This window comes from Ascaphus truei, chromosome 1 (assembly GCF_040206685.1).
Source record: "Ascaphus truei isolate aAscTru1 chromosome 1, aAscTru1.hap1, whole genome shotgun sequence".
Lineage (NCBI taxonomy): Eukaryota > Metazoa > Chordata > Amphibia > Anura > Ascaphidae > Ascaphus > Ascaphus truei.
The window spans coordinates 3887581-3912373 of NC_134483.1; the positions used below are offsets into that span (position 1 = coordinate 3887581).

Sequence of the window (24793 nt, forward strand, 5' to 3'; positions counted from 1 at the left end):
AGCACCCTCGGCCGCATATTGGCGCTTCAACAATACGTTGTTGGAGGACAAGGGGTTTGCGACGACGGTCCAAGACTTTTGGATGGCCTGGAGAGGTTGCAGGTCAGACTTTGCCACGTTAGAGCAGTGGTGGGACGTGGGCAAGGTTCATCTGCGCCTCGTGTGTCAGGAGTACACAAAAGGTGCCAGCGGGCGGCGCGATGCTGAGATCGAGGCCCTCAGGGAGGAGGTGCTCGATCTCGAGAAGCAGCTGTCTGTGACAGGAGACCAATACCTGCAGAGTATGTACGTGGAGAGGAAGTGCGCTCTCCGGGACTTGGAAGATCGGAGAGCTCGGGGGGCGTATGTGCGATCCCGCATCAACTTCCTTTGAGAGATGGATCGCGGGTCGCGCCTCTTCTACGCGCTGGAGAAAAAGAGGGGAAACCGTAGACATATCACATGCCTGTTGGCAGAGGACGGTACCCCTCTGACTGACCCGGAGAGCATCCGGGACAGAACCCGGAGATTCTATGTAGATCTTTTCTCTCCGGAGTCCATCCAGCCAGATAAATGCAGGGTCTTATGGGAGGGGCTTCCCACGGTCGGTGAGGATGGAAGGGAGCGCCTTGAGTTACCTTTGACTCTGGCCGAGCTCTCTGAAGCCCTCAGTCTCATGTCCCGCGGAAAAGCGCCGGGGCTAGACGGGCTGACTGTGGAGTTCTTCCGGTTTTTCTGGGAGATGCTGGGACCTGATTTCACCGAGGTCCTAGCCGAAGCCCTGGAGATCGGTGAGATGCCACTTTCGTGTCGGCGGGCAATACTGTCTTTGCTGCCGAAGAAGGGGGATCTCCGTCAGATCTCTAATTGGCGACCGGTCTCACTGCTCAGCACGGACTATAAGATCATAGCCAAAGCGCTTTCGCTGAGGCTCAAGTCCGTGCTGGCAGAGGTGATTCACCCCGACCAGTCCTATACTGTCCCGGGCCGGAGCATTCATGACAATATTTTTCTGGTCCGGGACCTGATGCACTACGTGCAGAGGACTGGTCTATCACTCGCCTTCCTGTCCCTAGATCAGGAGAAGGCGTTTGACAGAGTGGATCACCGTTACCTTATGCAGACCCTGCGGGCGTTTGGCTTCGGCCCACAATTTGTGGGCTTTCTCCAGATGCTGTACGCCTCTGCAGAGTGTTTGGTGAAGATCAACTGGTCCCTGACGGCACCTTTTGTGTTTGGTCGGGGAGTACGTCAAGGGTGCCCCCTGTCTGGGCAACTGTATGCGCTGGCCATTGAGCCCTTCCTCTGCCTACTGAGGAGGAGGCTCACCGGGCTGGTGCTGCGGGAGCCCGACATGCGAGTAGTCCTGTCGGCTTATGCCGATGACGTGCTCCTAGTGGCCCAGGACCTAGATGATCTGGAGCGGGCACAAGCGTGCCAAGAGGTCTACACCGCGGCCTCTTCTGCTCGGATCAACTGGTCCAAGTGCTCCGGCATATTGGTGGGTCCCTTACAGGTGGACTCCTTGCCCCCCGCGTTTCGGAATGTCTCGTGGGAGAGCGATACTCTCAAGTATCTGGGAGTCTACCTGTCTGCTGCGGAGGACCCGGCCCCAGAAAACTTCAGTGATCATGAAGAACGGGTCATTGCTCGTCTGGGGTCATGGGTGTATCTGTCGAGAATGCTTTCCCTTAGGGGAAGAACCCTGGTGATCAACCAGCTGGTGGCCAGTCAGCTTTGGCACCGGCTGATAGCCATGGGTCCACCCCCCGAATTTATCAACAAGATCCAGAGAAGACTGATGGATTTTCTCTGGATGGGGAAGCATTGGGTCTCTGCGGGAGTTGAGTGCCTTCCTTTGGAGGAGGGTGGACAGGGAGTGGTGTGTGTCCGCTCCCAGTTACACACTTTCCGCCTCCAATACCTGCAGAGATACCTATTCGCGGATCCGTCTCCGCAGTGGTGCCAGCTGGCGACCAGTTTCTTTCGCCAACTGCGCAGTATGAGGTATGACAGGCAACTGTTTATCATCAGGCCCGAAGGTTTAGGAAGAAACCTCTCGGAGCTACCGGCATACTACCGGGACTTATTAAAGGCCTGGAAACTGGTCTCCGCGACCAGGAAGGAACAGGCGGTGGGGGTTGATTTCCTCGCCGAGCCCCTGCTGTATAATCCGGCAGTGGGGGCACGGATGTTGGATTCACCCTCTATTTGCTGCCGTCTAATCCTGGCGCAAGTGACCAGAGTCGGGGATCTCCTGGACTATGAGCGGCGAGACTGGGTAAGCGCAGAGGTGCTTGCGCCCCGTATGGGTATGCTTACTGCCCGTGTCCCTCGTCGTTTGATCCGGGAGATTAAAGATGCAATCCACCCCGACTCACGCACCTTCATCGAGGGGGTTTTGCAGACCGGAGAGCCTTGTCAACCTATCAACTTCAGCTCTCCGGATCTTTGCGTAGAACCCAAACCACGGCAACCCCCTCGGGCTCCTATCTCCCCCAACCTCAGCAGGTTGGGGGATATGTCCCCGGCATGTTTCCGCGGCATGCCGAGGAAAGTCCTGTATTCTCTGGTGCTCCATATAGTGCACTACCTCGCCCTTGTCACCCGCCCAGATACCATCTGGAGGCGGGTATTTCTTGCGAACGAGGGCGAGAGACCCCGGTGGAGAGAGCTCTATTCAGCTTTGGTTCCCCGTCCCGCCGGGGATTTGAGTTGGAGGGTCCTCCACGGTGCACTGAGCACAGGAGAGTACTTGGCACACTTAGCGGACTCCCCCGCCGCCTGCCCCTTCTGTGGCGAGCGGGAGTCCGTAATCCACATTTACCTGAGCTGTGCCAGACTGCAGCCCCTCTTATCCACCTTGAGGAGCCTTCTTCTGCAGTTCTGGCTGGGTTTTTCCCCTCATCTTTTTATTTTTGGGTGCCCAGTGTCCCGAGACAATAAGCCTAGGGATCTCCTAGTCAACCTGCTCCTGGCAGTGGCTAAGGTAGTCATTTACAAGACCAGGAAGCAGAGTTTGGAGAGGGGGGTCCCAACGAACATCGTGGCAGTGTTCCGGGTGCTGGTGCACTCCCGTATTCGGGCAGAGTTCACGTACGCCGAGTCCGCTGGGACGGTTTCGGAGTTTGCCTCCCAGTGGGCGTTAGGCGGGGTGCTCTGCTCGGTATCCCCCATCATGGGTTCTTCTGAGTTAAAAAAGAAGGGTTAAGTGCACTTTTTACAGTGCACTTGTTGATTCCCTTATATATTTGTTTGACTGGTTTTTCTTTGTTCTACTTGGCAACAAGCAGAATTGCTGTTTAACTGAATTGGCCGGCTTTGCCGGCCAATCAGTATTAAACCAGATAAAAATAGGCTGGTTCATTTAGTTGACTCATTCAGAAAGCGGAAACCAGCACACGCTGACAGAAAAAAGTTGATTTTACTGTGGGAGCTGGCAAACTCAAATTCGCCATACTTTCATGGCCGATTCGCCACTTGTGGTGATTGGCGACAGGGTTGCCTACCTCGGTCTAAAACATCTCCATAGTGGAGACCGATGACGTCATTACGTGTCCAACGCACATTTCCCTCCAGCTACAGAGACTTGTCAGAGACAAATTTGTCTCTCCCCCAGTCCTATCTCTGTCTGACCTGCCACAAATAATCTTTCTTCCAGAAACCACCCCCACTTAGCCAGCAGAATGGAATACCATAGTAAAAAATAATGGTAAGTATTAAGTTAACGGTAATTTTATTACCACAGTACTGCTATGCTACCGATATATTGCCCAATCCTACTCTGAACAAGCAAATCATTTAATCACCTATATGAATCCTCTGGTGTGCAAGACGGCTTCTATTGTGAAAAGCTTTTCCCCTCTGTACATTCAGGATAAAGAGTTTAGATCTTACCACTCTCCGTTTAGATAATTATAGTCAGTGTAGTTTCTCTTTGTGAGGTGCAGGCAGTTAAAGAGTGACCGGGATTCAATTCTGCCGCGTCGTTTAAACCTGGAGCAGGATATCTTCTGTTGCTGCACTATTCTAATAAAGACTTACACGAGACATTTTAGCTTAATAAACTGTTTATTTGCAGGATGCAATCTAGTGCATTTAGACTCTGTACATGTGAAAGGATTATCCTGTGAACAGCCTCTCGTGTTTTTAGAGGTGGCTCTGAGTACAAAATAGTTTTCCACACACTGTACATGCGTAAGGTTTCAACCGTGTGTGAATATTCTGGTGATTGAGGAGGCTTCTCTTCCGTGAAAAGCTTTTCTCACACAATGTACATGTGAAAGGTTTCTCCCCTGTATGAATCCTGTGGTGTATGAGGAGACTGATCTTATAAGAAAAGCTTTTACCACACTCTGTACATGTGAAAGGTTTCTCCCCTGAGTGAATCTTCTGGTGATTGAGGAGGCAGATCCTCTGTGAAAAGCTTTTCCCACACTCTGTACATGTGAAAGGTTTCTCCCCTGTGTGAATCTGCTGGTGATTGAGGAGGTTGCTTTTCTCTGAAAAGCTTTTCCCACACACTGTACATGTGAAAGGTTTCTCCCCTGTGTGAATCTTGTTGTGTTGTTTGAGAGTGTGCGGAGTACGGAATCGTTTCCCACACTCTGTACATGTGAAAGGTTTGTCCCCTGTGTGAATCTTCTGGTGATTGAGGAGGTTGCCCATCTGTGAAAAGCTTTTACCACACTCTGTACATGTGAAAGGTTTCACCCCTGTGTGAATCCTCTCATGTATGAGGAGTTGGATCTTTTGTGAAAAGCTTTTTCCGCACTCTGTACATGTGAAAGGTTTCTCCCCTGTGTGAATCTTCTGGTGATTGAGGAGGTTGGTCTTCTGTGAAAAGCTTTTCCCACACTCTGTACATGTGAAAGGTTTCTCCCCTGTGTGAATCCTCTCATGAAGGCGGAGGTCTTTCCGAGAACTGAATTGTTTCCCACATTCTGTACATGTGAACTTTTTCTCCCCTGTATGAATCCTCAGGTGTTTGAGGAGGTTGGACTTCTGTGAAAAGTTTCTCTCACACTCTCCACATGTGAAAGGTTTCTCACCTGTGTGAATCCTATTGTGGTTGCGGCAGTCCTTCCGAGAACTGAATTGTTTTGCACATTCTGTACATGTGAAAGGTTTCTTCCCTGTATGAATCCTCTGGTGTGAAAGGAGTTCTTGCTTCAATGAAAAACTTTTTCCACAGTCTGTACAGGTAAAGGGTTGCTCACTAGTGTGGACACAGATGTGTGTGAGCAGATCCTTATCCAGTGAGAAACTTATTCCACATTTACAACAGACAAAAAGCTGAGCACTGAAGCTTATTCTTGAATCTCTCTCATATCTTTTATTTGATCCATACTTCGAGTCAGTCTGTGCTGTGCGCTGTACAAGACCTGGGAATTCATCATGTGGCACTCGTTTCTTGCACGTGTCCAACATATTGCAGGAATCATTTGTTTCTGGAACTTCAGGGCAGTGATGAATAAACCAGCTTCTTGATAAATCAGAGCTCCAGTTCTGCTCATCATTCACGAATTTCGCTAAGAGAATCAAACAAGAAAAGACAACTGAAATGTTTTCAATCTGTAAATCAAATAACTGAAAGCAAATTACTAACAAAATACAGTATGCGTTGCAGAATTTACTTTATCACTGTCTACTTAATAAATATTCTCTTTGCTCTAAACCCTTTAAAATTGTGGCCCCATGATATCTGGTGCCCCCCAATCATTTGCATAGTGGGTTCCCAAAGACCTGCAATTTGTCTCTGGCAGCTCGCAGTGAATAAATTTTATACATATATAATAATTTTTATTGATTACTGTATTGATTATTGATCTAAGTGTACAGGTACATCCTCCAAATCATTATGAACATGGTTCATGAAGTTAAGGAACTCCTGTTCTATTTAATATCAACTTTGAGACATCACTGGATAATATTTCACTGGGGCTTTCAGTTTGCCTTCCTCCAGATCAAAATACTGTAAATACGGATATACTGTAGGATAAGTATCTGTCTAAATTTAGTATTGGCTGAACATGGACATACAAAACTGAGAGAGAAAGAACCCAACTGTAGCACTCAAGCTCACCCTCTGGTGATGAATGTAGTAATTAAAACGTAATCTTTATTATTAGCAACAAAATAAAATAAAGGGTGTTAAAATGACAGACTGAAGGTATGTGCTGGATCCAATGCTGACACCCGTACAGGCTCAGGATCCTGATATATGAGTACTGATTAGTTGCCCATATATACTGCTAACAGAGGAGACTCTTGTATAAAGGTAAGTAAAGCAGAGATATGCTGTCAAAAGAGACTCTTGTAACCATGTATGAGCCGGAGGTAAGTAAACCTGACTGATCAGGTAATAAAACTAATCATAAGTACATATGTATATCACTTGAGAGGGTGTAGTTGCCCTGTAACTCTGGAGGTTAATAGTGTCCGTCGGGGCACATAATAAGCCTGTGTAGTACACGTACAGCTCGAAGTGCGAGGTAGTCAGGTGTGGTGGAAGTCAGAACTGTGCGCGTGCACGTCTGAAAACGGAGCCGACGCGCGCGTTTCGCGAGAGACGCATTCTCAAGGCGAAGTGGTAAGTACTTTTTATTCATGTGAACAGCAGTAGCTGCTACAACTGTGTGTTACTAGGCTGACCCTGTTGTTCAAGTACTTTTTGCCTCTATGCTTACATGCTACTAACCTTCCCTACGCAAAGGGTGAACAGTGGACACCCTCTATATTTTATGGTTCACCACAAGGTTATTTGGGGTCAAAGCACTGATGTCAGCCCTACTGATATGTCTATCCACGCTTAGGGGTCTGTATTTAAAGGGACCATATACAGTGACATTGGCCCTAAGTACTTACCTGAGCAGTTCCATCTCAGTGATTTTGATGATATGTGATATCAAATATATACACCTACCTTGATCACTGCTGTAGATCCCCTATAGGTTACCTGAGGTCAAGCCAGCAACAGCAATGGTATAGATTCACCCATACCTTTGCCCACAGTTATACAGAGAGCACCCAGCTTACTCTGATCACACCTTCTCCTTGCCGGTTGTATTGTGGTGTATCTATATAAAATAAATGTGACACCACAATCACCCACCGGCTACTGTAAATCCAATCACCCTATTCCTTACCTTGATTTATCAGGTTACGTGTTCCAGTGATTTACAGCGTATATTACCTTGTATATGATATTTCCCTGTACGTATCCACCTCTATACAGATCCTTTACAAGGACTGTGATTCAGTGTGCTAGTGGCATTTTACACCGTCACACTCATATTTCAGGATCCTGAGCCTGTACGGCTGTCAGCATTGGATCCAGCACATACCTAAAGTCTGTCATTTTAACACCCTTTATTTTATTTTGTTGCTAATAATAAAGATTACGTTTTAATTACTACATTCTTCACCAGAGGGTGAGCTTGAGTGCTACAGTTGGGTTCTCTCTCAGTTTTGTATTCACCATTACCCAATAGCACCGCTCACCATTACCACTATTGTGGCAGTAGCAGTGGCTCCCCTATTGTTTGTACATGAACATGGACATATACCTTTTTTCAACCTCATCTACTGTGCAACTCAACCAGACAGAAATCTATAGCGTAAAGATAGTTGGAAGAAGACTACATGGACATATAAGCCAGGCCCAATTGCTTTATTTTGTGTCACCATTTTTGTCGGTGTCAATAACACTACTATTCATCCAATATCACAAGCACGCTGCCTTGGTTAAACATTTGACTCGTCCCTTTCCTTTGCTCACATTCAGGCTATTGCTAAATAATGCCGCTTTCCCCCTCAGCAAAGTTTCCACAATCTGCCCTTTCCTACAACTCTCATGCATACCCTCATCTCCCATCTTTTGACCTTAAACTTTAGAATGGCAGATTTTAATAAACTGAGGTCTAATCTACAAGTAATACATTTGGATGATGTTTTAGTAGGGAAAAATGTAGAAGATAAATGGGCAGTCTTTAAAACATTGTTAGAAAAGCACACGTATCAGTGTATATACCCTTGGGTAATAAGTATAAAAGAAATAAGTCAAACCCAATGTGGCTAAATAAACAGGTATGGGAGGAAATGGACAAGAAGAGGAAGGCGTTTAGATTCTTTAAGTCAGAAGGGACAGAGACATCGTATCAGAATTATAAGGAATGTAATAAAAATTAGCAAAAATGGATAATGGAAAAAGGATTGCAATAGAAAGTAAGGTCAACCCTAAAAAGTTCTTTAAGTACCTTAATAACAAAGAAATGAGAAAAGAAAATATAGGACCCTTTCAGTGTGAGATGGGTAGGCAGATTATTGGAGATAAGGAAAAAGCTGAGGTATTAAACAAATTCTTTGCCTCTGTGTTTACCAGGGAAGAAGCAAGTTCAATAGTAGTGCAGCAGGAGGAAGCCACAACCTCCATATTAATGAACAATTGGTTAACTGAGGAAGAAGTTCATAAGCGGCTTGAAAAAAATTAAAGTAAATAAGGCACCTGGCCCCGATGGCATACTTCCAAGAGTTCTCAAGGAGTTAAGCTCAGTAATAGCCAAACCATTATATTTAATATTCAAGAACTCCATTTCCACAGGCTCAGTACCACAAGATTGGCGTAAAGCAGATGTGGTGCCTATATTTAAAAAGGGAGCTAGATCACAACCGGGAAATTACAGACCTGTAAGCCTGACTTCAATAGTGGGGAAACTACTTGAAGGTTTAATACGGGATAATATTCAGGAATATCTAATGGGAAAACAAAATTATTAGTAATAGTCAGCATGGATTTATGAAGGATAGATCATGCCAAACTAACCTTATTTGTTTCTTTGAGGAGGTAAGTAGGAATTTAGACCAGGGTAATGCAGTTGATGTGGTCTACTTAGATTTTGCAAAGGCTTTTGATATGGTTTCACACAATAGGTTGGTGTACAAAATAAAGAAAATTGGACTCCGTAATAATATATGCACCTGGATTGAAAACTGGTTAAAGGACAGACAACAGAGGGTTGTAATAAATGGACCTTTTCAGGTTGGGCTAAAGTCGTGAGTGGAGTACCTCAGGGATCGGTACTGGGACCCCTGCTTTTTAACTTGTTTATTAAGGACCTTGAGGTTGGGATCGAGAGCAAAGTCTCCATCTTTCCTGATGATACTAAATTGTGTAAGGTAATAGAATCAGAGCAGGATGTAATTTCTCTTCAGAAGGACTTGGAGAGACTGGAAACGTGGGTAGGTAAATGTCAGATGAGGTTTAATTCAGATAAATGTAAGGTTATGCATTTGGGATGCAAGAATAAAAAGGCGAATTGCAAATTAAATGGGGATAAATTGGGGGAATCCTTGATGGAGAAGGATTTAGGAGTGCTTGTAGACAGCAGCCTTAGCAATAGTGCCCAAAGTCATGCAGTAGCTGCAAAGGCAAACAAGATCTTATCTTGCATCAAACGGGCAATGGATGGAAGGGAAGTAAACATAATAATTATGCCCCTTTACAAAGCATTAGTAAGACAACACCTTGAATATGGAGTACAATTTTGGGCACCAATCCGAAGACATTATGGAAGTAAAGAGAAAGCAGAGAAGAGCCACCAAATTAATAAAGGGGATTGACAATCTAATTTATGAGGAGAGACTAGCTAAATTAGATTTATTTACATTAGAAAAGAGGCGTCTAAGAGGGGATTTGATAACTATATACAAATATAGTCGGGACAATACAAGGAGCTTTCAAATGAACTATACATCCCAAGGGCAGTACAAAGGACTCTGGGCCATCCCTTTAGGTTGGAGGAAAGGAGATTTCACCAGCAACAAAGGAAAGGGTTCTTTACAGTAAGGGAAGTTAAAATGTGGAATTCATTAACCATGGAGACTGTGATGGCAGATACAATAGATTTGTTCAAAAAAAAGGTTAGGCGTCTTTTTAGATAGGAAAGGTATACAGGGATATACCAAATAAGTATACATGGGAAGGATGTTGATCCAGGGATTAATCCGATTGCCAATTCTTGGAGTCAGGAAGATTTTTTTTTCCCCCTTATGAGATATCATTGGATGATATAACTCTGGGGTTTTTTGTATAGATATTTTATCATATCTGTTGTCTAAATTTAGCATAGGTTGAACTTGATGGACGGAAGTCTTTTTTCAACCTCATCTACTATGTAAGGTCATCCTTAGGCCGAGTCCATACAAGGACAGGCCGTGCTGAGGCGTGCGGACGCTCAGCGCTGAGCCCCTGCATCCTCAATGAGGATGCCTTGAGAGGGGGCTCGCGCGAGCGTCCGCAGGCGTGCGGAGGAGTTGGAGGTTTCAGCTGAGCGCCAAGCTGTTTTTCAGCGCGCTGTTCGCTGAAAACCTCCAATGAGAGTGGGGCTGCGTCAACGTCACGGCGCCGTGACGTCGGCGCCGTGACGTCGACGTCAGTGCGTCGCGGGCGATTGGCTCAGCGATGTCACTGCCCCGCCTCCCTCAGTCTCCCCCCATTTCTGTTCTCTACAACATCCCCACTCCCCACTGCACCATTATTTATACACCTCTCTCCCAACAGCTTCTTTACCCCTCAATAAAAAGCACCCCCACAAATCCTCTATTCACACCCTCTATCTACTCCTTCCTGCTGCTGGGGATCTCCCCTAAGCCTGAAGCCAGACACACACCTGATCTCACTCATGCTTCCCTGCCACCTCTTCCCCTGTAAATGGTGTTAACCTTTTCATTTAACACTGACCTTGCTTAAATTTTACCCCACAAAATCAAGCATCCCAACAGCCTGCCCTCATGGCTAATGTCCCACACTCAGTCACTCCTACCACCCAATGTGACCAAGCACTGCCATCTACAGCACTTACTCCCTCACCTGCTGTCTCTGTAAGTTTCCCATTAAACCTCTTAGATTGTAAGCTCTTCGGGGCAGGGATTTCCTTTCCTAATGTCTGATTTTGCTATATGTGAGAGAGAGAAAGAGAGAGAGAAAGAGAGAGAGAAAGAGAGAGACACACACACTAGCGGATATACCCGGCGTTGCCTGGGATGTAATTTTCCCTCTCCCCTTCGCTCTCCGCTCATCCCCTATCTCCGTTTCCCCCCTTCACAACTCCGGTCCCCCACCCTGCGTTCACATGTCTGATTTCCCCCTTTCACAGCTCAGCCCCCCCCTCTTCACATCTCCGATTTCCCCCCCCACCCCTCAGAGCTCGGCGGTGGGTCACTGGGGGGGCAGGCGGTAGGGTTGGGATTCCCTTCCCCTTCACAGCTACGGGCAGCGGCTCCCTGGGGGGGCGGGCAGGTTGTAATCCCCACCTTCAGAGGTCAGCAGCAGTGGCTCACCTTTGGGTAGTGATTTCCCCCCCCCCCCTTCAGAGCTGTCCGGTGGTGGCTCACTGTTTGTGCACCGGTGGCTCACTGCAGGTCCTGGCGGGGAGTTTAGTGAGGGGGGGGGGCGCGGTGGCGCGCTGCGGGGGGTAGGTGATTTTGGGTGCGGTGTGTGACAGGGTGGGTGGCGGAAGCTGACATACTGCGGGGCGGGCTGTCCGCTGCGGTGGCGGGCGGGAGCAGGGCCGCCAACAGAAATCATAGGGCCCAGGACAAATGAAAGGAGCAGGGCACCTCCCCCCCCAAACCCATTGCTCACCCCCCTACCCCAACCCATAGCGCGCCTACCACTAAAAACGATGCAACCTGTTTATTTTTATATTTTCAACAAAAGAAGATGACTGCGTGCCTGGGTGACAGTGACTTGATGGGCGGCTGATGGGGGCGGTGGGGGAATTGGCACGTGAGGGGGGAGGTGCTCGGCCGCCGATTCGTGTGAGGAGAGGGAGAGGTGCTCCTGAGACACTGGGCCGGTGCGGCTGGGGGTGATGGGTGGTGGGGTGGTGCCCAGTGGGACTGCGGTGGTGGCGGGGGGGGGGGATGGGGGGAGAGAAGAGGGTCACTAGAACATGTAGATTAGAATCAATGTGTTCAAACCTCAATAAACAATAATATTCTCAATATAAGACAAATGATGGCTGTTTTTATTTCACTAGAACATGTAGCTTATAAATGTATCCAGGCTTTAATATTACTTTTCCTAATATTGTAGACATTTCAGTCCATTTTCTTTTTACACAAATGGAATAAAGATAAGTGAGGATATAAGGGTACTTACCACCAACAGGAAATGTATCTACTTCATGCTTTATTGGGGTGAGATATTGGTCAGTGTTCGGCTTTTCTTCCTCTGACTTAATCGCTAACCTCTCCGGTACAATCACTGGGAAACCTGCCAACGAGAAAAGGGAAATCCCTCATGTAAAGCTGGGAGTGGGAAATCTTATTGTAATTTCACTATACAGAAATATGTTCATGATTCCTAAGGGGAGGGAAGTAGTAATTGATTTTACTTTGTTATTAACCCTTTGAGTGCTGTAAACATGTTGGAGTTTTGTTCAAACCTCAATAACAATAATATTCTCAGTATAACAGACAAATTATGGCTGTTTTTATTTCACTAGAACATGTAGCTTATAAATGTATCCATGCTTTAATATTACTTTTCCTAATATTTTATACATTTTAGCCCATTTTTTTTTTTACACAAATTGAATAAAGACAAATGAGGATATAAGGGTACTTACCACCTATAGGAAATGTATCTACTTCTCGCTTTATTGGGGTGAGATGTTCCTCAGTGTTCGGATCTTCTTCCTCTGACTTAATCTCTAACCTCTCCGGTACAATCACTGGGAAACCTGACAACGAGAGAAGGGAAATCCCTCCTGTAAAGCTGGGAGTGGGAAATCTTCTTGTGATTTCACCTCCTCTGATATTGGTATATTATAATACCTCTCGTAAAGAAATGTTTAACTGACACTTCTGGCAGAAAATGACAGAGTTGAAGACATTGTGACGGGAGGGGGTAACCAGGCTATCTAATAAAGGTTAAGCCCGCTGGTTACCCCTGAACCCATGGGGTCCCTGGTACCTCCATACGCCAGGGACCAGGGATAATACATGTAGGAAAATAAAATGACCCTGTTTTTTCCTATTTCATGTTCACTTAGCCCTAGAACTGTGACATTTCTTGTGTGTCAGTTTTAGGGAGGTCATTTGGGTGGAAATACAATTATTTCAGATGCAGGAGTTGGGGGGCCAAAGTTACCGGTAGTCGTTTAATTCTCCCCGGCGAGCAGGCATGATTTGCTGGTACGCAGGGTGAATTACACCGGGGCAACCCAGTGTCCCCCAGACTCCTGGATTTTGAGCCCAAATATCCCCAGGTTATTTCCGTTATAAGTATAAGGTCCCCCAAAGTATATTCTGTAATAAAGTGTACTTTATAATCGAGTTCTGCGGTTACTATAAGGCTCTTTGCGTTTACTATAAGGCTCTATACAGACAGCCCGGGCATATGGTTAAGATGCCAGCTAGTTTGCATAGAATCCATAGATCAACAAGGAAGGGATGTCCAGAGGGGGAGAATCATTTGGTGAACAGGATATCTGGAGTAGAAAGCCCTTTGTTTCACGTAGACTCAGGGGAGCCAGGACCCCAGGGGGTATGGGGCTAGCCAGGAAAGCAGTTCCTGGAGTTCAAATTCATAAGCACGATTTCCATTGCCAAGTTCTGAATTCTTCCCTCCTATTATTGCAGAATATTAAATATGGAGCTGGCCCTATATAAGGGAGAGCAGTGTAGCAGATAACTCTTTTCCTGTTGGAGATTGGAAGACAAGCAGCTGCTGGCGGGCCTCTCAAAGGTGCTTCTGAAGTGAAATACCTATTCACACAGGGAAGCATGGAGAGGCCCACCAGCAGGCTGGATTTCGGTCCAGGACAAGGATCCTATCAAGGTAAGCCATTGCTGAAGCAGGCGACTTGCAACTAGGACAGTCTAGTCCTCAAACCCCAGACCCCAGTAAGTGGGTATATTCTCTATATTTTATATTTCTGTGTGTTTCAGAGGTCTTATCCAAATAAACCTCATTTTATTTCATTATTGTGTTTTGCCTATTGAATAATCCCTTAAATATAAATGGTGTTAAAAGTCCTGGGCTACAGTGACAGACATATCTTACCTGCTAGTGATTCTATGAGAACACAAGATGAATTAGTTTGGGGCTTGACTCACATAACTGCTAAATAATCAGCCATTCCCTTCTTGCAGGTTTCAAAGCCACCAAAATATCTACTATACTCACTTAAAAGGAGTGGATCCATGCTGGTGGTGGGCAGTGCCCCTCTGTCCATGCTGGTAGTGGGCAGTGCTCCTCTGTCCATGCTGGTAGTGGGCAGTGCTCCTCTGTCCATGCTGGTAGTGGGCAGTGCTCCTCTGTCCATGCTGGTAGTGGGCAGTGCCCCTCTGTCCATGCTGGTAGTGGGCAGTGCCCCTCTGTCCATGCTGGTAGTGGGCAGTGCCCCTCTGTAGGTGCTGAGATAGGAGGTTCCTTGGTTTATATTTGTTGGGTGACAGCTGCGCCTGTATAGAAGAGAAGGAATGTAATTAGTATGATCTGTTTTCTTGGACAAATATACAGCATTTAATATTATATTAGCATTCAAACCTAATATTATGAACATAAAACAGCCCCAAAGTAGTTAGAGGAGACAGGGGCGCCAAAACAAACATATAGTCCTTCCTCAAACAGGAACTTAATTTCAATCACTGCAAATTACATGAATGTATCAGAATGAAGTTATAACATAACCACCTAGTTATACAAACCGCAGAATAAAGAGTCAGAGATCAGCAGCCATAAGAATAGTGATGTCCTCTTATCACAACATAGTAACACGCTGTACAGTTCTATAGTGTAATAATAAGAACACATTATTTTTATATAGCGCTTCTCTCCCAATGGGACTCAAAGCGCTTCTGTGAGGCTCAGAGAGCCATGCCGTCCTCGGCGCGCTCCCCACTCACCGCATATGACGGCGGGACGCTCCGCGCCGCCCGCTCCCCTCGCAAGCACCGTCAGACAGCCACGCCGCCTCGGGCGTGCACTACCACGCCCCCCTTTGCTCTCCTCTCCCAAACCGTGCCCAGGCACGCATGGCGCTCACAGAGGGCGCGCACTCAGTAGTCAGGCAGCCTCTCTGCTATCAGAGACCTTCCTGCACCTCATCCTATCACTGCTCCCACCCGGTCCACACCTCCACGCTGCAGCTAGTCCATAGGTTGCTCTCTCCTACATATGCTCAGCTGTGCCACTAGCACTTTGGCTGAGCATAGAACCAGTTACGTTGTTCTTACCTCTCTCTCTGCCTCCACAGTCTTGCTGCTTCATTCTGTGTACCGACCCGGCCCTCGTCGACTATTCTTCCCTCTCCAAACCTGACCTCGGCAACCGCACAACGACGACCCTACTCTCTCCAATCCTGGACCCGGCTAATAGTACCTGCAACGTTCCATACCTCTCCTACTCTGACCTCGGCAAGTATATCGACAATCCGTACCTCTCCAACCCCGACCCGGCTAACCCGACCAAATCTACAATCCAGATGCGCCCCAGTGGCTGTGGGGGGCGTTTTATCCATTCCTACCTCAGCACTGTGGTCCTGCCTTGTTTGTGGCGAGCACAGCGTGACAGTATGCTCAGCCCCACAAACATGGACCCTGCTGAGGTGGAGCGAACTCTGTCCTCACATTCCAACCTGTTTACCAGACTTGGGTCGTACCTAGAGCAAAATGACAGACGGATGGACCTGCTTCAGCAAAGCCTCCATTCTCTCACTGTTCAGGCACAGGCAGCCCCTCCTGCACCCACTCCGGCCTCTTCAGCTGCTATTTTTCTGCCCGCTACTGAGCCCTGCCTTCCGACGCCTAACCGTTTTGCCGGGGACCCGCACGGGTGTAGAGGTTTCCTTAACAAGTGCTTTATTCAGTTCGAGATCTCCCCTTCTCGTTTTTTCTCCTCAAGATCCAAACTCGCATACATCTCGCTCCTCACGGACGATGCCCTGGCTTGGGCTTCCCATCTGGGAGCAGAGGTCGGACCTTACACAGGTCATCGATCTCTTCACCAGGGAATTTCGTAGGGTTTGACACCCCAGGACGTAAGATGACTGCGGCCACCTCTCTCTTCCATATCTCCCAGGGAAACCGACTGCTCGCTAGGTATGCCCTGGAGTTCTGCACCATTGCGTCCGAGACTGGATGGAACAATGAGACATTGTCTTCCGCCTTCTGACAGGGTCTTTCTGAACCCCTAAAGGACGAACTAGCAGCGCAGGAATGCCATACAGATCTAGAGGAATTGATCACCAGCTTTATCCCAGTGGGCAAACGCCTACAAGAGGAGGGCAGAACTTTCCCGGCATCGACAACAGGTACCCAGTTCACCTTTCCTTCACTCTACTACTCCACCACCCACTCTGATGCTCCTGAGCCTATGGGGGTATTAAGCTGTCCCCATCCGAGAAGCAACATCGGCGCAGCGCTGGCCTCTGCCTATACTGTGGCCATAACGGTCATCAGGTCCTCCAGTGTCCCCACAAGCCAGGAAATGCCAACTCCCAATGAGATCAGCGGATTCTCGTTGGGAACACTTTCTATCTCCCCTATCACTAAAGCGGTTTTCCCAAACAGGATTTTGATTCAGGTCCTTCTCACAGGGGAGACATTTCAATTTGCCGCACTGGCATTTGTAGACTCAGGATCGGGAGGCAATTTTAATCGACCAGTCCTTCGCGGAGAGGAACAACATTCCACTTACCCGCAAGAAGAAACCGGTAGGATTGGAGGCCATCGACGGACAACCGTTACAGCCAGCCTTCATTTCCCTGCAGACCATCCCCTTGCAGCTACAGACGGGAGGGGACCACAAGGAAGAGATCCACCTTGACGCTATTCATACCCCCTCCATTGAGGTAATTCTAGGCCTTCCGTGGCTCCAACGCCATAACCCGGATATTGATTGGACCAATAAGGAACCTATCGTATGGAGTTCTCGGTGTACTGCGACTTGCACGAGGCCGGTTCATAAAGTTGGTGGCTTATATACCATTTTAGAAGAGATGAACTCACTACTGGAAGTGTACCAGGAATGCCGCGATATCTTCAATAAAGCACGATCCGAAATCCTACCTCCACATCGTCCCTTCGATTGCCCTATCGATCTTTTGCCGGGTTCTGTACTTCCCAGAGGAAGATCGTATCCACCCTCTCTCCCGGAGAACAAAGCCATGAACGAGTATATCCGAGAGAATCTAAAGAGGGTTTTTATCCGGAAGTCCCCTTCTCCAGCTGGAGCCGGGTTCTTTTTTGTCAAGAAGATGGGTCCTTACGGCCGTGCATCGACTATAGAGGACTCAACAAGATTACCCTAAAAAATCGTTACCCACTACCCTTAATCTCTGAACTGTTCGGCCGCATACAAGGCACAACTATCTTTACTAAGTTGGTCCTTCACGGCGCCTACAATCTTGTTAGAATACGCCAGGGTGATGAATGGAAGATGGCATTCAATACCCGTGATGGGCACTATGAGTATCTCGTCATGCCCTTCGGCTTATGCAACGCTCCGGCGGTCTTTCAGGACTTAGTCAATGAGATTCTGGGACCTTCTTAATAAATTCATCGTCTATCTAGACGATATTATGATCTTTTCCAAAACGGCCCAGGAACACGTCGGGCATGTCAAACAGGTACTGTTACGCCTTCAAGAGAATCATCTCTTCGCTAAGCTGGAAAAATGCCAATTCCATCAGACCTCCACGGCAGTTTTGGGATATATCATCTCCGATTCAGGTTACTCAATGGACCCAGCGAAGCCAAGGCAGTCGTGGATTGGCCCGGCCCACCACTCTCAAAGCCATACAGTGTTTTGCCAATTATTATCAGATTCATCCGAAACTTCTCTTCCACCATAGCCCCCATCACGGCTTTGACCAAGAAAGATGCAGATTCCGCCTCTGACACCAGCAGCCATCCTGGCCTTCGACCAACTAAAAAGGGTATTTGTGTATGCTTCTATCCTGGTACACCCTGACCCCAAACTACCATTTACCCTGGCGGTGGATGCGTCCGACTTTGGGGCCGGTGCCATCTTATCTCAAAGGATGGCTGGCAAGATTACATCACAGCTGGCAAGATTACATCCCTGCGCATTTTTCTGAAAACTATTTCTTCTGCAGAATGGAAATATGACGTGGGGAACCGGGAACTGCAAGCAATCAAGCTTGCTCTTGGAGGAATGGAGGCACGTTTTGGGGGGGTACGGAAAATCCTGCTACCATTCTAACCGACCACAAGAATCTCCTTTACATAGAGGGTGCTCGTCGCTTTGGTGCTCGACAAACCCGCTGGTCGCTCCTCTTTTTCCGCTTCAATTATATAATATGCATTATTCCCGGATCAAAAAACCTCAAGGCTGACGCCCTTTCACGTAAATTCCATGCGGAGGATAAATCCGAGGATCTTCTAGAGACAGTACTCCCTACTAAATACATTATCTCTGCCAACTCATTTGACGTCATGCATAATATCCACCGGGACCAAAACCTGGTCCCAGAAGGTCTTAAAGTACCGGAGGGTCGCCTCTTCACTGCACCACAATACGAAAAAAAAAAAAAACAGAATGCTTGAATGGTGTCACTCCACCAAATCGTCCGGACACCCAGGTACCCGGAGAACCATTGATCTTGTAGAACGAACCTTTTGGTGGCCAGGTATGCAAGGCGACATCAAGGAGTTTGTTAAGGCCTGCACTACGTGTGCCCGGAACAAAGTTCCCCAAAGCAAACCACCGGGACTTTTACTACCCCTTCCCATTCCGGATCGTCCATGGAAACATTTATCAATGGATTTCATAGTGGATCTCCCCACTTCCAAGGGGATGAATACCATTCTCGTCATCATCGACCGATTTTCCAAACAAGCGCACTTTATCCCTCTAAAAAGACTTCCCAACACGCCTAGAGTCGCGGACGTTTTCGTCCAGGAGATCTTCCGCCTACATGGGGTACCACAAACCATCGTCTCCGATCGGAGTTCACAGTTTGTCTCCAGGTTCTGGTGTTCCTTTTCTAAAAGGTTGGGCATCTCTTTACATTTATATTCAGGATATCACCTGCAAACTAATGGTCAGACGGAGAGAACCAATCAAACCCTCAAGCAGTACCTGCGTTGTTTCATTTCCGACACTCAGGATAACTGGTCGGATCTTCTCCCTGGGGCCAAATTCACTCACAATTCCCTACGGAACGAATCCACACGGGATTCACTGTTTTTGATCAATTACGGATTCTATCCTTCTCGACTTCCTACCACCTCCTCGTCCACTGGGTTTCAAGCAGCAGACAACCGGATTCTGTCCTTACAGAGCTCTTGGAAGAGGATCCAAGAAAACCTGAAAAATGCTACTTCTAGGCAAAAACTAGAGGCAGACCGCCACCGCCACCACCACGAGCCTCTAGAGTTCAAACCTAGAGACAGGGTATGGCTATCCTCCAGGAACATCCGCCTAAAAGTACCCACAAAAGCTGGCGCCGAAATTTCTGGGTCCTTACCCAGTCTTGGAGAAAATTAATCCTGTGGCATATCGCCTTCAGCTCCAGTCTTCAATGAGGATATCGTCAATATTCCATGTCTCTCTCCTGATACCCGTCTTCCGGAGTCCCTGCTTCTCGGATTCCGCAGCACCTCCACCTCCTTTACTCATACAAGGTCAACAAGAGTACGAGATACAAACCATCGTGGATTCAAGAGTCTCTAGAGGAGCAGTTCAATACTTGGTGCATTGGAGGGGCTTTGGACCTGAGGAACATTCGTGGATCCCCTACCACTAAGTTCATGCACCCAATTTCTTGAAGCGGTTGCACCAAAAAGTATCCCCTCAAGTCATTCTGGAGTCGCCTGGAGGTCGCTCCTGAAAGGGGGGGTAGTGTGAGGCTCAGGGAGCCACGTTGCCCTCAGCGCGCTCCCCACTCACCGCATGACGGCGAGACCCTCCGCGCCACCCACTTCCCTCGCCAGACACGCCGTACAGCCTCGGGCGTGCGCACTCCCGTGCCCCCTTTGCTCTCCTCTCCCACACCGTGCCCAGGCATGCACGGCGTGCACACGGACGCGCACTCAGTAGTCAGGCAGCCTCTTCGCTATCAGAGACCTTCCTGCACTTCATCCTATCATTGCTACCACCCGGTCCACACCTCCACGCTGCAGCTAGTCCATAGGTTGCTCTCCCCTACATATGCTCAGTTGTGCCACTAGCACTTTGGCTGAGCATAGAACCAGTTACGTTGTTCTTACCTCTCTCTGCCTCCACAGGTCTTGCTGCTTCATTCTGTGTACCGACCCGGCTCTCTTTGACGATTCTTCTCTCTCCATACCTGACCTCGGCAACCGGACCACAACCAACCTACTCTCTCCAATCCCGGACCTGGCTAATAGTACCTGCAACGTTCCGTACCTCTCCTACTCTGACCTCGGCAAGTATATCGACAATCCGTACCTCTCCAACCCTGACCCGGCTAACCCGATCAAATCTACAATCCAGATGCGACCCTGTGGCTGTCGTTTTATCCATTCCCACCTCAGCACCGTGGTCCCACCTTGTTTGTGGTGAGCACAGCATTACAGCTTCACAGTTTCAAAAGGGGAAAAAGAAGAAAACATTACGGTTATACAAGAGGCCAAACACACGGAAAGATACGATACAGGATGAGACGGTGCTGTAGCTATTAAATGCCGGACAAGTTGTGGGTCATTCATTAAATGCCTGGGTAAACAGGTAGGTCATGAGCCTGTTTGTTCCAGAGAGAGGGAGCAGCGTGGCTAACAGCTCGGGCCCCAAAAGGAAGTCAATGAGATTCTGGGAACGGTTAGGATTCCTTCACCTGCAGATGGAAGTGAGCGAATGGGAGTGTGGGGAACTAGGAAACTAGAAGCTCTCTCAGATAGCCGGGACTCTGGCCATGTAGGGCTTTGAATGTCACATGTTACAGGCAGCCAGTGCGGAGAAATACACACATACATACATACATACATATAACATGAATGTTGCCATCTCACAGCATTCCTTAGAACAACATTTCTTTTTAAAGAAATTATTTTCCAATGTCCATTTTAACAAATTTATAGGACATAAGGGATCAAGAGTTAGCTCTCGGACCCAGTAACATGTTATGCTTCCACTGTACTTTGCGCAAATAAAGTATTGTTTGTGTTTTTCCTTTTCCTGGCATGCCAGCGAGCAGGGATTACTAGGGGATGAGTTTCATGGGGGGGGGGGGGAGGGGGACGAGGGTTTGCGGAGGTATTGTTGTCAGAATCTGCCTAGGTAGTTGGGGTCCGGAGTTTCCGGTTCCCCTAAAAATGTACCCGGGAATCATGCCTGATTCTCAGATACATGTAGGCACATTGTCCCAGCAATATCCCCTCTTGAAAATGCAAGCGCGACTCACCACTAGGGTACCCTGCTTCAGCACAGCCCAGACAGGTGAATGAGGCACAGGGATGAACAAGTGTCCCTTTAGCTGAGGGTATCCCTGGGTTAAGGGGGGTACCCCTGCTAGTGCCAAGGTGACCCAGAACCTGTATTAGATATGTGGGTACCACAACCATAGATAAGGTGTGGGGGGGGGCTCTCAGAGTCCAGACTAAGTCTCAAAAGATATAGTGTACAGGGAATAAGGCTGATTGGAATAAAGTATACTGCATCTTTCTTATTCTATTCCCCATACCAAAGAGACTTAGGAGTGTATTACCATGCTTTAATATACTGTAATGTGCTTGGGACTTTCGGAACCGATGCCCAAACAGACTGCCAGGGCTAACCCATAGGCGCCAGTAAGTCTGCTGGACATCAGAGTTCAAAGTAGCCAGAGATGCCAAAGGTGCGAAAGCCATCTGGGTAGCAGGGAAGGGCTCAAATACCCAGGTCTGGGGAACAATGGCAGTCGTCCGGGCTGCCATTTGCTCTGCCAGACTTACTGGAGCCTGACCCAGCGGGTGGCTTGAGATAGCCAGGGACGGAGGTGGCAAACTCACGCATGTCCCTTGGCAATTTAATATTTCCCACTGACCCGGTTTCTCATACCGGCTTGGTTCTGATTGGCTGCTGAGTTTGATGAATGAAACTCAGAATACTATAAGAAATGTCTGAGCCAATGAGATTGGAGATCCCCAGTAGTAAGAGCGCGGGCTTTTCAAAGTTGCTCTTGCGCGAATTGCAGAGGAACCGGCTTCGATTTCAAGCCAGAAAAGCGCCCGCAGAGTCTGAGTCCCGATTTTAGCGACCAAGTTCTCAAAATCGAACACGTCAGGAATTTGATGCCGATTTCGGTTCCAGAGAATCAGTGGTAGCTCGCGGTCAAGAAAAATCCAAGTTCTCAGAAGAGATGGGAGAGGTGGCGTGTGGAACTTCACGTCAATTTGGGAACCAGGAGATTCCGGGCGAAGTCCCGGTCAGGGTAAAACTTTTATTTAGTGTTCCCTGCACCTAGGAAAGTCTAGCTTTTTACCCCAGAACCCCAGTAAGTGTGTCTTTTTGTCTGTATTCTGTGTTCCACTGTGTGTAAATTAATTAATGCGAATAAATTACAATTTGTTTCATCACCTTGTTTTGCTCAGTGAATGATCCTGTAAAAAAGATGTACATTACCTGGTCTCCTGTGACAAACCCAAAGAGGGATTGTCCCTTTAAAGGAAGAAAATATTGTTACCTATAGAATTCCCCTCATCTGCTCCTCCCTACAGATCACATTTGAGCTCTCGTTATGCCCGATAGTCTCCTGCGCTCTATCCAGAACTGTCTCGTTTCCACCCCTTTCGCTGATAATGGTTTCGCCTTAACCCTTTCACCCTCACTGCTCCTTAGCTCTGGGACTCCCTCACACGTTACATACACCATTGAGAGTTACCGCTCGTTTTCAATGTATGTCCTGGGGAGGGGACGTCTCGTTTATTTGGATCTAACCTAGAAACCCAGATATTCCTGCTAGCTGTGTCCCCCCCTGCTAGCTGTGTCCCCCCTTCCCTCAGCTGTGTCCCCCCCCTCCGCTAGCAGTGTCCCCCCTCCCTCCACTAGCAGTGTCCCCCCCCTCTCCCTCCGCTGCCTGTGCCCCCCCCCTCTCACCCTCCGCTACCTGCGTCCCCCCCTCTCTCCCTCCGCTACCTGTGTTCCCCCCCCCTCCCATCTTTCTGTGCAGACACATTGCAGGGGAACAGACCTGAGCTGATACACATTGTATCTGTAGGATTCCTGATCTCATCCCTGAGACCTGCCCTGCAATTACTGTGTATACCAGCAGCAGGGAGCACACAGTGACACACACACACACACATACACCCTGTGTCCTGTAACTACTGTGTATACCAGTAGCAGGGAGCACACAGTGTGGCACACACACACCCACACCCACCCTGTGTCCTGTAATTACTGTGTATACCAGCAGCAGGGAGCGCACAGTGTGACACACACACACACACACACACACACACACACCGTGTCCTGTAATTACTGTGTATACCAGCTGTGTATGGTATACTGTGTATGTCCCTCCCCTCCCCCTGCATGTTGTGTCCCTCTTCCCCCTGCTGCTAGCTGTTTCCCCCTTCTTGCTGTATCACCCCCCCCTTCTTGCTGTATCCCCCCTCCCCCTGCTCTCTATGTCGCCCCCTCAACATTCTCAATGTCCCCCACCCCCTGCTTGCTGTGTCCCCCCCTCCACTGCTAGCTGATCAGCCCCCCGCCTAATAGCTGGACCTGTGGCTTTCCTCTGTGGGTGCAGGACCTGTGGTTCCCCTCTGTGGGTGCAGGATGGGCAGCAGCTGGACCTGTGGTTCCCCTCTGTGGGTGCAGGATGGGTGCTGGACCTGTGGTTCCCCTCTGTGGGTGCAGGATGGGTGCTGGACCTGTTTTTCCCCTCTGTGGGTGCTGGGAAGATGTTTAATCTCCTTCCGGGTGAGGGCAATGTGCAGCTCTCATACCCTCCCTGTATCACTGCCTGCTACATCCGGGTCACAGCACTATGTCCTACTGCGCATGCTCACACGCAGGGCATCATGGGAGTTGTAGTTTTCTAGCCTTCAGTACCAGTGACACATAGAAGCAGCACAGTAACATTTCCCAGACACTGTGCTAGGCAGAGAGAGTTACTTCTGCATGTAGCTGTGTATACATCGCCTGCTCCTGATATGAGGGGGTGACCCGGGGGTCACTAGGTGCACGCGGGAGTGGGATACACAGCGGGAAGGGGCGGGGCTGAGGATATAAAGGAACCTGTGCGCGCTCCTAATATCTGTGAGGGCGGGAGGGACCCCTGCAGTGCGATGGCCCCGCCCTCTGCGTCATTGCCACGCCCACCCGACCCGTTTTGGTCACGCCCCCTGACGCCATTGTCACGCCCATCTGACCCGTTTTGCCCTCTTCCCCTGATTCGTCACAGCGTAGCTCAGGCCATAGAATAGCAGAAAGGAGTCAGGAATACCGGTACCGGTACTGGTACTGTAACATCCGTCAGATTAATGGCATACCCATAATGCACCACACTGTATGAATGACCCATAAATATGGTAACTCAGCAGCGCAGGGATGTGTTCCTCAGGAACTGCGCAGGCGCACACCTCGCTCGCTCGAATCGGGCCGGATGCGGCTGTAAACATTTGTACACACTCTCTGAGCGATGTGCTGACCGTCTCTGAGCGATGTGCTGACCGTCTCTGAGCGATGTGCTGACCGTCTCTGAGCGATGTGCTGACCGTCTCTGAGCGATGTGCTGACCGTCTCTGAGCGCGCTGACCGTCTCTGAGCGATGTGCTGACCGTCTCTGAGCGATGTGCTGACCGTCTCTGAGCGATGTGCTGACCGTCTCGGAGC

General features: G+C 48.5%; 1 protein-coding gene across 5 annotated transcripts; it reads right to left on the reverse strand.

The window, feature by feature from the left end:
• Positions 1–205: 205 nt before the first annotated feature.
• On the reverse strand, positions 206–24217 carry LOC142468372 (uncharacterized). Of its 5 annotated transcripts, none has more exons than XM_075575124.1 (5): positions 23709–23862; positions 14174–14451; positions 12612–12725; positions 12143–12256; positions 206–5510 (listed from the first exon to the last, which is right to left on the reverse strand). In XM_075575124.1, exons 2-5 carry the CDS (start codon positions 14370–14372, stop codon positions 4129–4131), a joined length of 1809 nt encoding a protein of 602 aa, XP_075431239.1. In that variant the 5' UTR covers positions 14373–14451; positions 23709–23862; the 3' UTR covers positions 206–4128. The 5 variants fall into 5 exon arrangements, with proteins under 5 accessions (XP_075431239.1, XP_075431142.1, XP_075431233.1 ...); XM_075575027.1 differs by having other exon boundaries at positions 207–5510; positions 23681–24217; XM_075575118.1 differs by lacking the exon at positions 23709–23862 and adding an exon at positions 22577–22923 and having other exon boundaries at positions 207–5510.
• Positions 24218–24793: the final 576 nt, after the last annotated feature.